The sequence below is a fragment of the Pseudopipra pipra genome, chromosome 3, assembly GCF_036250125.1.
Source record: "Pseudopipra pipra isolate bDixPip1 chromosome 3, bDixPip1.hap1, whole genome shotgun sequence".
NCBI lineage: Eukaryota > Metazoa > Chordata > Aves > Passeriformes > Pipridae > Pseudopipra > Pseudopipra pipra.
This window is the reverse complement of record NC_087551.1, coordinates 26,243,140-26,256,182: the sequence shown is the minus strand read 5'-3', so window position 1 is coordinate 26,256,182 and position 13,043 is coordinate 26,243,140. Positions and strand designations below refer to the sequence as shown.

The 13,043-nt window shown below is 34.8% G+C and overlaps 1 protein-coding gene across 2 annotated transcripts in view; it reads right to left on the bottom strand.

Moving 5' to 3' along the window:
• The window catches only part of PLEKHH2 (pleckstrin homology, MyTH4 and FERM domain containing H2), a 53,304-nt gene that overhangs the window by 32,710 nt on the left and 7,551 nt on the right, over nucleotides 1-13,043 (bottom strand). For both annotated transcript variants that reach the window (XR_010429001.1, XM_064648364.1), the window contains exons 3-5: nucleotides 2,984-3,046; nucleotides 1,817-1,966; nucleotides 1,274-1,357 (exon numbers count right to left, since the gene is read on the bottom strand). Coding sequence is in view for 1 of the 2 variants with exons in the window: in XM_064648364.1 (XP_064504434.1) it covers nucleotides 1,274-1,357; nucleotides 1,817-1,966; nucleotides 2,984-3,046 (297 nt within the window). In the remaining variant the exon portion in view is untranslated. The remainder of the gene's footprint in view (nucleotides 1-1,273; nucleotides 1,358-1,816; nucleotides 1,967-2,983; nucleotides 3,047-13,043) is intronic.

Sequence of the window (13,043 nt, the reverse complement as noted above, 5' to 3'; positions counted from 1 at the left end):
AAATCATTCCCACAACCAAGCAAACCCAAGACTCCTTTAAAAAACCTTAATAAATAAGAAAAAAATCTGCACTGGAATTTTTAATAAAAGCAGAGGGCTAGAATTGCAAACTTCTGTGCCACTTGGCAAACCCCAGAGCAAGCATAGGGAATGATGGTTCTAATGCCTCCTACCATCCCACGGCAAAAATTAAAAAAAAAAAAAAAAAAAAAAGGTGCCAACAAACTTTATACAGAGCAAAAGTCTTTCTACAGGAAGAAAAGCTGCAGCCCACTACTGGGAGGTAAAAGATGTTGATTCAAACTCCTGCTTCAAATTAGGCAGAGACTTGAATCTCAGTATCCCCTATGACACAGAGGGGAACCATCAATTCCACCTCCCACTGAGTGACAGTCACATATGTGAAACCAGCTTGAGATTCTCCATGTTTCAAACTAAGTAAATAGTTTGAGTCATACTTGATTTTGTCCAAACTTTTTCAGGGTAATTTTAGCTAAATTTAATGGCATTTTTATTAAATTATTTCAAGAACTCCTCTCACAGGCTAAATGTTACTTCTAGTTTCTTACTATGAAAATAATAATTTAATTGTTTTTTCAACTAGAGTGAGTATAACTTCCAGTTAACCACAACAGAGTAGGATTTTAACTTTTATGGGCAACTTTAAATTCTGCACACATGGAGCAGAAAGCACAGCTGCACACCAAAACTGACAGCCTTAGGCAGAGCTAAGACACAGTTATCTTACCACAGCAGAGAAAAAAGGGACACAACAGGTCTCTTGAGACTAGAGCTGGTGCCTCTGAAACTATTCATGACTAAGAGTACTGTGGGCATTGTGAAATAAAAAATGATCAAGTCCTTTTTTCTGCCAGGTCCCAGCAGAGTTGGTCAGCTTTTTGGGGATTATTCACACTTCAGGCATCTGCTTGAGCAAGCTCAGTTTGCCAGCTAAGCTCTCTGAGTTACTGGAGAAGTTGACCTTTCAGAGAGCAGTTCTGGGCCCTTTCTCTATAAAGAGGACCTAGACATACTAGCTGACCAAATCAGACATCAGAATTTAAGTGACATGGACCTCTGCTCTCTGTGCCATTGTTTTAATTTTTCCCCTTTCCAGCAAATAACTGTATAGGTCAATAATACTGGGAAGCTTTTTTTTTTTTTTTTTTTTTTTTTTTACTATGGCACAAAGGCCTTTGACAGCCAAAAAGTCTAAGGGATATCCAGTCACAACAGTATATTTTCTGTGTAAGTATTGTAGCAAGAGTTATACCTCATGAAGCTTGACTGTCACCCATTCTTTTATTTTAGCTGCTTTTTCTTCTATGATTTTTGCTTCTTGCAGTCTTATTTGCTTCTGGAAAAAATTGACATAAGCATATTTTTCACTGAGTAATATAGTCTGCCTGAGTAGTATCTTCAGACACAAATCCTAAGATTGCTTGAAGTAATTCAGGCTCCTGGGCAATATGTAAAATTGCAACAATGATTTTCAAAAAATAAGAAATAGGGCCCTCACAGAGGCTACTGTTCCTCTTTCCTCTAGGAAAAATGAAAGCTCTTCAGGGGAGACAGTGAAGAGGAAGAACCTCTTTCCCCTCTTAAAAGTTAGATGTTCTTTCAAAGGAATCCAGAGCATAATTTCCAAATGAATAAACATTATTCAAATTATATACTTCTCATGGGAACCTCTTTAATCAAACAACAGAAATAATGTTAAACTTTTCTGTCCTCTACTGATCTTAAATTTCATTTTACTTTTGTATAATTAAGAATGGAATTGATGTTCCTCTTTTGTAACACCGTTATTTCTAACCTGTTCTTCAAGCTGTTTCTCCAATTTTTGTATTATGTCATTTTTATCTTGTATCAGGATCTCCAGATCTTGACATCTCTTATACAGCCTGGTTTCTGATTCACTCGTTTGAACATTTGCTGCTTTTAATTTTTCTTCCATGACCTGCACCTATTTGGAAAGTCAAATATAAAAGTTTAAGAAACATAATACTCCAAGTCAAAAGTAGTAATCTAAACACAAAACAGACTGTTAAAATCACCTCCACACTTAGATTCAAGTTTGCAATGCTTTGAAGCTTATTTGGGAAGAAATCCCACAGTTCATTATGGCTCCCTATGCATCTAATATCAACAGGACTGGCAAAACATGGAAAGACCTTATACAGATTTCATTAGTATCTCTAAGAGGCTTCTAGTTTTGTAACACACACTTTCAGAAATGCCAGTATGGGAAGAATGCAATTTATCTACAGGGAGCTGTAGTTAGGCTTGATAAACAATGTTTTAATAAATAAACAATTGCACACTGTAAAAAACCTCAGCAGGTTATCAGCAGTATTCTAAAAAATGGCTTAAAAGTACTTGGCTTGTAGTCAGGAATGTTTTCTAACTCCAAATTAGTACATGAACATTTTTATTCTTATAATTTTCAGTTTCTATCTGTCTCAGAGTAAGATATGAAGAATGTTTTGGGAATACCAGAGTTATGTTCATAAAATGTCTACAGGAGACATATCTGCCATTTGGAATTGGAAAGCAACTTTGGTTAAATATTTAGCCATGATCTCATTCTTTAGATGATGTAATTTCTACAAGAGGAACAAACAACATAGAATAGGCCTATTTAGAGCCTGTATTGGATAGCCTTGTTTTATTTTCTTACAGATCTTATAGAATAGGTCACTGTTTTTCATGTGCACACATACCAAGGACTCATAGTGCATCAATGAAGAAGCTCATTACATGTATCTATTTGTGATTTGTGATGTTAGCTTTGACTTCATTGACCTGAACTGGACAGCGAGCAAAGAAAGGTGTTAGAAAATCTCTGTTAAGACAAATCAATAGATGTAAAAGAAACTGTCTTCTCCTTTTTGAGAAGAAGAAATAGTAATTTTCTGAACTTCACTTCATGCACATAGTATCACACACATAGCTGGTGAGAGATATTTTACAATGTATATACCTGCTGAAATGCTCTCTCTGCTTGACGATCGGCATCTATAACTTGTTTCTCAAGCTGCTGCATCTGTAGACATATAAAAATATACAGTAAAAAGGCCATGCCTTCTGCCTGTTGCCAGAAGGGTATTTTCATGATCTGTTTTGAAAAAGGAAAGAACAGGTTGTGGGCAGGAGCATAAAAACAGGATAAACAGTGCATCGGACTGGAAAAAGAATTCTTCATCATGGCCGTATTAAAACATTGAAAAGACTCTTCTACAGAAAAAAAAATCAAGTTTTCTTCATAGTATAATTTTGTGGCTGCTATATGACACACTGTTTTTTTTCTCTGCTATCAAGAGAAGAAATTCCTTTGTCAATAGCCCTGAAACTTTCCTCATGCGGGCCCAGAGTCTTAGAAAGTACTAAGCTCCTTCATGTCCTTCCAAAATTGGCAGGAGTAAAGGGTACTTGGCACATTATACAATTTGGACACTAATTCTTCTGAAGTTGACGAAGTCAGCTCTTTGGACAAATATGCTGTGAGGCCTATCCCAGACTTTTCCACCCTCTGCATGATGAAGGCAGGATGTGGCAGAAGGGTCACAGTGGACTGAGGTGCTCCACAGGAGCAATGGATGAAGACAGAAAACAGTGTGACATGGAGGAGTTCAGGTCACCTCTGAGTGGGGGGAGACCCCGATCTGTTACTTTACAATGTTGCCTAATGAATCACAGGCTCAACCTTTGCCCAGGGCCTTGGAAAACCCCTGCATTTTACATTATTTATTTTGAAGGCTTTCCCAACGGAATATGGAACAGAAGAGGCCAGAAAGATATACTTTGTTTACATTTTGTTATGTTTTGTTAAGAGCTCTCTAGTCTAATTTTAGTGACTTTTAAAAAAAGTAAACTGTGTAACTGTTAACTGAAGTAACACTTAAAAGTACATAAGGTACTCCACGATTTAAGGACTTGATGGTTCTCAGGAGAGACCTAGCTGAGACCTCAGTTCATCTGAAGAGGATGAAACATCAAATAATTAACATGGGATACTCAGTATTCAGATTGAAAATTGTTCACAGAAAAGCATATGATACAAATAATGCAAATGAAAACCATTTATTCCTTCTCCAGTTTACTGCATGGCTTTAAAATAATCAGTTTCATCCTGTCCTGTTTTTACTTTATTCCTGGCATCTTTCAGTTTCTTTTTCACCCTCCATCTCTTTTTTTTCTCTTGTCAGTTATGTTGTCAATCACATGGAACTTTTAGCACCTCATCCAGACAAAGACACAGAGTCATCATTTTGTATCAATCAATAACTGAAAATGGAGAAAATGGGTTTTCACAAACATTTTAAAAAAATGTTTGACTGGCTTTCTAGTACTTTCTCATGCAATACAAAAACCCAAACTCTACATCATAATACCACAACACACCAAAGATACAAGAGCAACAAACATTTCACAATCCACATGGTTATGGTCAGGTCCCCGGTGAGTTGTTTTGCAAGAACACTTCTAAAGATATGATCCTCCCAGTCATTCATGTGCTAACAGTCCAGGCAGATGGACAGGGAGATAAGCTTTCTTTGTTCCCCTCTGGCCATATGTATTTAATTTCATATTTATATGACCTCATATGGAGATTTTAACTTTGAGTTTAATTTTTAGAATTTTGGATTCCAAGGTTGCTGTCCATCTGTCTTTTCTGGTTTTACATTCAAATAGAAGTGGGGTTTGCAAGACTTACTTTAATATCATTTTTCAGACTTTTTTAGTGAGTTGAGGATTCAGAAATCAAGGTTATTTCTGCATATATGGTCAATCAACATTCTACTGTAGTAAAAGCAGTATGCTAAACTAAATGCAGCTATTACATCAATAATGAACTAATGTTCTGTAATATTATGACTCTTAATGTTCTAGAATATTATGATAGAAAACTCCTTCAGATATTTATAATGTGAAGTTCATAACTGATGAATAGAAAGTTTTTCATCAACTTTCACAAACAAACAATTTGTAAATGTGACTGACAATTCATTTATGTCCCGTATATAATTTCACCTGTAAAGTAGTATCAGAAACCTAACAAATTTAATAAATGAAATTAAAACCTGAAAATGTTGCTTGCCAAGTTCACTCTGCTGCCACTGCAGCTCAGCTAGCTCCAGCTCAGCTTAAACCTGAAAACAGCTAGTCTCTCTAGCAATATCTAATTATCACTGAGTCACTGTACAAGCATTTAAGCATTAGTGCTGCTCTTCCACACAACGGTTCAAGTTCTGGATAATACAGTGCACTAAAGGCCTAAGTTCCTTCTATGTTTGCACACTGAAACTAAACAATGCACCTCTTGCTAGGAATATATACTGTTGCACAGGACCAGGAATGTAATAGTATATTCATGTAGACAAAGAATATGATTTGAATAAAGCTGTTGCTAAGATGAATGTAAAGCTAGGAGTCAAAGAAGCTGAGAGAATTACCAAGAGAAAGGTCATTCAGAGATTAAAAATGGAAGAACAAGGTTTATTTTTGCTTCTTTTACAGTTAACTGTAATTTCAAGAAGGTATGCTAAGAAGCTTTGCATGGTCTCACCATGCAGATACATTAATCAGCTTCCTGGCAACAACTAAATGTGAGATTTTGTTTGCAAAATTTTGAAGGGTCTTGAATTTATTTTGGGAGACTCCTGTTAAAAGAAAGCAATCTATATTATTCAGCAAGAAGGGAATACTATAGTTACCAAATGTGAGCACTTCTAGTAAAGTTAAGTTGGCCAGCATTTCAATAATTTGATGCTACATAATAATTACTGACTCCTGATTTTCCCTTTATTTAGAGTTTATATAGACTTGTTTTGCAGAGTCCTGTAATAAGAAAGAAACTTAAAAAATATATTTCCCCCATTTGCATAAATAATCTGTAAACAATCCACAAAGTGGTTTTGCCTGAAAAATTAGATTTACATCTATATTCTGATTGCTTTGCTTCTTTATAGGTCTGTGAAGTTAAACAGAAAAAATGATTGCTTTAGGATATTATTTATTTGTTTATTCTTTATTATTGCTTTAGGATATTCTGAAGGCTATAAAACTTGTAGGGCAAAAGATTGGAACTGGTTCCAAAGGAAGGATTTCTCTTCAAAAACAAAACCTAACCTAAAACCTTCTTAAATTGGTGGTGAGTTTAATAACAATGATCACAGCACTACTGAGAGAGAGATGAGAGAAGGTGAATATTTGTGACTGGGTTAATTGTTTAAAAATCAGGTTATGCTTTGAACTTGTCAAGAATGAAATGCAATGGTAAATCCTCCTTACCCAATGACTATGAAGACAATTTCAGACCATGGATTGATAGCTTATCCTCAAATAAAAATGGAAAAAAATCAACTTAAACTCACAATGGAAGTGGCAGGTAACTGCCACATTTAGAGGCAAAGGTCAAGTGTGCTCTATGTATGCAGAAGAACTCTTACCTATGTCTGCATCCTGAATATTGATGACCAACTCTGACTTTATACGGAACATGATTTGAAAAACAGAAAAGTCTGTTGACTTATACCTCTGTCCCAGCAACTTCTTTCTAGATACATCTATGGAAATTGCCAGCATCACTGGGTCAAAATGTTATGTATCAGCTGATAGGCTAGACATTGCTTGAATGAACTACAGTCTGTAAAGTGAACAGACATAAAGTTGGCTTCCCAGGAGAAACAGGCAGGGCCATCATGTCATTAATAACATCTGGCAAGTGAAGTATATTCAAGCTTAATTTTCTATAATGTCCTGGATGAGGTAACTTTAAATAATGCCCCAGTTCAACAAACCTCTTATAAGGAATATTCTTGTCACCCACATCAGATTGATGCAGGTTCTTCCCAAAATTCATTAAGAAATCCAGAGATGTCCTGTCATAATATATACTGGTTTTGATTTTACAGTTTTAAATATAAAGAATAAATGTTTTAAGCCCATGACCAAAAAGTACATGCATGCTGACTAAAGAACACTATCATTACAGAAGAACAGACTGCTATTTTAACTTGCACTTTCTCCTTCTCTCTTTAGGTGAAAAATCCTCTTACAATTTTCAGAAAATGCATTAGTGCATGCTGCATCAATTATCTAAACTATAGAAAACAGTATCTATTGTTAGAAACAGATTTGTTTTTAAACTTACTATGGAAATAACCACTCTACATCTGACACTCATCAAATTGAGCTATTTTTGTTCAAAAAACGAACAGAGAAATGCCACATATGAATAAATACTGAATTCTTTGAAGAAACATGGCAGCAATAAAACCCAAGAGGTGTACTGCCTTGGAGGTCTGGGCATTGAAGCACAACACATAGTTGCTGGGAATTTTGTACAATACAAGGGCAAATCCTACAGTGATTCTTTTTCAAAGGTCACCTCTAAGTTTCTTGACTGTATTTCAGAAATGTTTAACATATATATTTTTATGCAAGTAAAGAAATTTTCATTTGATTAAAGCATGTATTGCATGAAAACACCAAAGGGTATAAACTCAAAAATCATCACTCATAGATTTCAAAAATACTCCGTTTGTATGCATATATATGGATATTATAAATGTATGTTATGTATAAGAACAAACTTCTAATTTTTTATCCAAGTCAACTTTCAATGTAACAGTTTGTCCTATTCACGTTTGAAATTTACATTATAATCAGTGCATAATACACTGCCTCCTAGTTTTTAATATTATAAACATCACAGTTGCATCAGATGGAAAAGGTGGAAATCTTTTGAAAAAAATATAGGAAAAAATATGATCATTAATGAACAAAGAGAAAAACATCTCTTCTCTGTATGCTGATAATAGGTCCAAGTTTTTAAAAATGAAAAGTGAGTTAAAACCTAATGTATCTGAAGCAGAAATACAGTCTGTCTATTGATGAACTGCAGAACTTCCACTGATTTGAGAATGGTATGTTTAGAGTCTGTTTTTTTCCTTGCATTTCAGATTTTCAATTCTTCTCATCTGAAAAAAAATCCCAAACCATCTGTGGTTGTAAAATAATGTTCTACATAAAAAAAAGAGTAGTAAATCTGACCATTTTTAGATTCGGTGATTCGGTCCTCACACCACATAGGACTTACCAAAACCACTGAAACACAGGTATACGGTTGCTTCTATAAATAAACAAATAGGAGAAGCAATTTAGAGATAAACACACCTACAACTGTCTTACAAAGGTGCAAGCAGATGTAGACAGATGATGAATAAACATAGGCTGGCAATTAGAAGACCCTAATTTTTCACACTGAGTAAGAAAGAAGCTATAAATGCAAAAGATCTGGGGTTTTTTATCTCATGCTTGGTAAGTTTATAAATGGTTTAAAGAATATGCCTGTCAGCTATTTCAGAGCACTGCATGTGACCAAGATTTCCCCTTTTATTTCTATACTCCTATGTTTAGACCCAAATATTTCAACAAATCTCTGCATTTCCATAAGAAAAGTCGGTACTCCTTAAAAGCAAGTAATCTGCTTGCTGGTGGCTTTGACAACCACCAGTTTTCATGGTTTAAAATATATTATGCCCAATCCATACATGTATAAAGCCTTGCATACATTTGTTAGTTAAAAGCAATGGTAAAACTGTTTTAGAAGCATTACTTGCTCTTTTTACAAAAAGGTCTCTTTTTTGGTGGTTTAGTTTAGGAAAATACAGTAATATTCCTCCTGCTTCTGTAACTCATTTATTAAAAAGCTGACTGGGTATGTTACATCCATATTTTCAAACATTATTCCCTCTGTCTTGACATTTCTTTTCTACATATTATGTATTTTCCATAAGGGCAGTGTTAAATCTTTATAAATTACAACAAACTTCAAAAGACGACCTGACTAATTAAGCCATATAGATGAAACACCTAAAGAACAGAGATGTAAAATAAATATACTAGTATTTCACAGGAAAAATAAACAAGAAGATAATTTGTAAAGGAGGAATGAGCACATGCCTTGGGGAAGAAATACTTTGTTCTTTACTGGTTGATTTTTTTTATCCCAAAGGAAATACAGTAATTAGAAAGACTTATCTTTAATAGAACAGCTTTGCATTTTAACTATTTAATAGAAATATATTTTGTCACATAAATCTAGGAAATGATACCTCAGACTCACCTATATTTATAAAATTAAATATGCCTTCAGTGAAAAATGAAATTGAATATTTTGTCACAACAGCTTTTAGAACAAGACAAAACCTATAAAAGTATTACTCAGTTTTTTAGTCATCAAAATGAAGAGTTGCTTTCTGTAGCTAATCTTCTTTTTGCCACAGATCTCCCCAAAAGGGCTAATACTAAAGGCTGAGTCTCCATGGGGCTCAAATGTTCCTTAGGCTACTCACAGACGAAGTATGGTGAGTTTTCTTGACTATTTTACTGGTTCATAATATATGAAATTTTACTGTTTGTTATTATTTCCTACATGAAAAAAAATCTTTAGATGAAAGATTTAGTTATCTGGCTTAAATCTCTAAAGCTACAGCCTTATTTTTTCCTACAAATCCCACCTGAATGCCCACCTAGGTTATGACTACTGCAACACACAGATTAGTGCATATACAACCTGTTAGTTTGCAAGCTGCTGTTTTTCAGTGCACTCCCATGTTTCTTCTTCTCCTATCTTCTTCATTTTTAATACCAATTAAAAGGGAAAAGGCTACGATTCTTCTCACGAACAAAGCAGTGTCATAGGACATTTGCATGTTCTTATGCAAATCTGCCATCTAACCAACTCCTCTTCATTTTATCTTTCTCTATCACACTGATATATGGAGAGTAAAACCAATTTGTTTCTTTGATATCAGTTATATATATTATATATATACGTATGTAAGTCTACACACACACACATATAGACATATATGCTTTTGCTTCTTCTGCAGATGGCTAATAGTTCTACAATCTTCATCACAATCCTGTTCACTTCTAACTACAGCAACTTCTGGCACTGCTCTCCTAAATAGGCAAAAGGCACTTAACTGCAAGTCCCTCTTAACTCTCCTTTTTAGCAATTCAGCTCATTCAGATGAACTGTGCTTAGCACAAAAGCCTTTCTTTCCTTGGAACAAAACGAAACTTCCAAAAATTATCAGTCTCTATTTGCTCAGTTTCCAAAATGATCAGGCTCAAAATTTCTGTCACTCTCCATGATGAGACCAGTTTTACCACTGAGTTATATTTTACTTCTTTCAGCATGATTTTAAGAATTATTTGTCTCAAAAGGTTTTCCTAGTGGCCATTAAGTGGGTGAAAAGTACACATGAAAAAACCCAATCTTTCACATCTCAGTTGAGTTCATTGTAGTAAAATTAATGATTTCTTCTGGAAACTATATAAATTAAAAATATAGAACAGAAAAGCCTAGGGAGGGAAGTCTTCCAGAATTGGTAATCTAGGCCAGCTGCCAGTAAATATAGACTTAAAAAAGTTAAATTCAGCAGTGAGATTTGAGGAGGCAGTGTAGTGAAGGACAACTGAGCAGCATGCAATGTTGGCTGAATAACTGCACTTTTCCCAACGTCAGTCATAGGACTCTCCTAAGCCTGGTAAAACACTAGGAATGTTCAAACTCTCTCTGGCTGTCATCTTTTCCAACTCAGATCTTGTCTTGATAGTTAAATTGCACAGACACAATCAAATATAATTCGGCAGACCACCACTCTAGCACAAACAGACTCTACCCTAACATCCAAAATCTTGAAAGAAGTGAAGATAGTTTAGCAAGAGGGACAAAGCACTTTGGCAAGCAAAGGAAAAAGAAGTCTCACATAGTGCTTAAAAGGAAAAAGAGAAACGTATCAAGAACTGCTTGTTGATCTGCTTGGTTTTGTATTGATCATTGTATTGCAATTGTGGAAATTCTATAGCTCTGTCTCACTGAATTGGGACTTCTGATTAGAGCCACAACATGAACATCCATCTGAAACAGGGCCTATTTTCATGCCACTGCCTGAGAGGATTGCTTAAGAACTAAAGGTACCACTCACTGCCAACATTTTACAAATCGAAAACTTGACTGAAACGGAATTTATTAATGAAATTAAAGGGTATAGGACACTCAGGAAACAGATGATGAAGGAGAAGGAGATTCTAGAAAGATACGTAAGGCTGCATATTGCAATTTGAAGACAACAGATATTTAAAGCCTGAAAATACTTGCCAAGGGAATGAAAATTAAATGTGTAATTTCGAAGAGCAAAAAGAGTTCTCACCATGAAAAATGGAGAAGAAACATCTTGTAGCTCCTAAAAATGGAATGCTAAACAAATATTAGATTGGCTAAGAATCTGTACAGGTGGCTGCCCACTATCATAGCTTCCACGACTTCCACAAACTTCCCCATCTCAGGTGGGCTGGAATAGAACTGATGACCTTGTCTCCATACCACCCAAGGGAAGATATTAATCCTCTGGCCTCACAGCAAGAGCTGTGCTCTTCATGCCATTACCCAGCCAGGCCTCTAGAAGAACAGCTAATTTATTGCTTCCTGAGTTCTTTTTTTTTTTTTTTTCATCTTCAGCCTCCTTAGAAAGAATGTAGTTTTAAGATGTACAAAAACAACAAAAAAATCTGTTATACTGTTATAAAACAGTATAATAGAAAACTATTATAGTTTTCTATAATAAATAGAAAAACTTAATAATAGACAAGGCATCAAAATGAAACTATAAGAAAAATGTGTAGTATTAAAAAGGTGTAAACAGACCTAAAACTCTAGCCATAGACATTTTTATTCTCTTTAACTCTCATTGCTTTCTCTTGTATCTTCTTAATTGCATCTGAATGTATTTTCCATGACAAGAAGTCTTTTAAGAGGAATAAAATACTGAAAAATAACCTTCATTTGAATAATTTTGGTTCAATGGTACTTCACTCCCTTTTAGTTTACCCTTCATAATCCTTTGAATGGACATACTCATTGTGCTTTTTTTACAATTTTCATATTGGCAATCACTGCCTAAGTCAAATGTGTTATAGACTTTGCCTCTGAAAACATTAAACATGAAATTGTCATGCCAAAGATAACAAAACATACTGCATCTGCTTAATTTTCAAATGTCAAATGACAAACCATAAATAGGACTGTGAAATGAATAAAAATACAATGGGACCTGGATTTAGCTGTTGGTTTGTAAGACAAAGTCTGAAATGTGTTATGCTTTGGAATATGTAGGAAATAGTATTTGGCCTAAAAGTTGGTTATCATTCCATTTTCATAAACTGCACAGAAAGTATAAATATTACGGCATTTGTTGTCTACACACTTGGTTGCCAGCTGAGCATGTATACAGAGAATATCCAAATGGAAGGTTAAAAGCAAACAAATCAATATACATATGAAAATAACTTAAAGCATAACATAATGACCCTCAGCACTAAAGGAAACAAACTTGGGAGATGTTCATGTGAATGTTGAGTATTACTGGACAGCCCATAACGCAACATTTGGGTTAGTGCCATATTCAGTCCTTACAGGGTGTCATGAAAAAGAAATTCAGTGAAGGCTGCCCAAGTGGGAATTTAAGACAGAGATGTAGTTCTCCTACTAAAAGAATTTTTTAGCAGCAGGAAGAACATTAACTTTACACCTGATGTTGCACACATATTTTAGGTGAAAAATGTACTTACTATGAAAAGAACGAAGGTCACTAACTTTTCCTATGACTTGAAATGACAGCTGGAATCTTAACTTTCGGTATAACACTGTAATCTTTTATTCAACAAAGTGTTTTTTTTAGTAAACTCTTCATATACGTAAGACTCAAGCTGCATTAAAATAAAGGTTTCTGCTTAAAACTCAGTTCCACAGCCATCCTAAATTTGGCATACTGGGATACTTTCTACATCATTCCTTAAATTCCTGTAAAGACCTCTCCCTCTTACAGCAGCAGCTTCTGCTTAAAACTCCAACAAGGTCTCTTTCTTTGCACATTAGATTTATAAATATAGACTCTTTACTTGGCAAAATGAAAAAATATTAAAAACTCAAACAAATAAACAACAGCGAATGGATTAACTTTTCT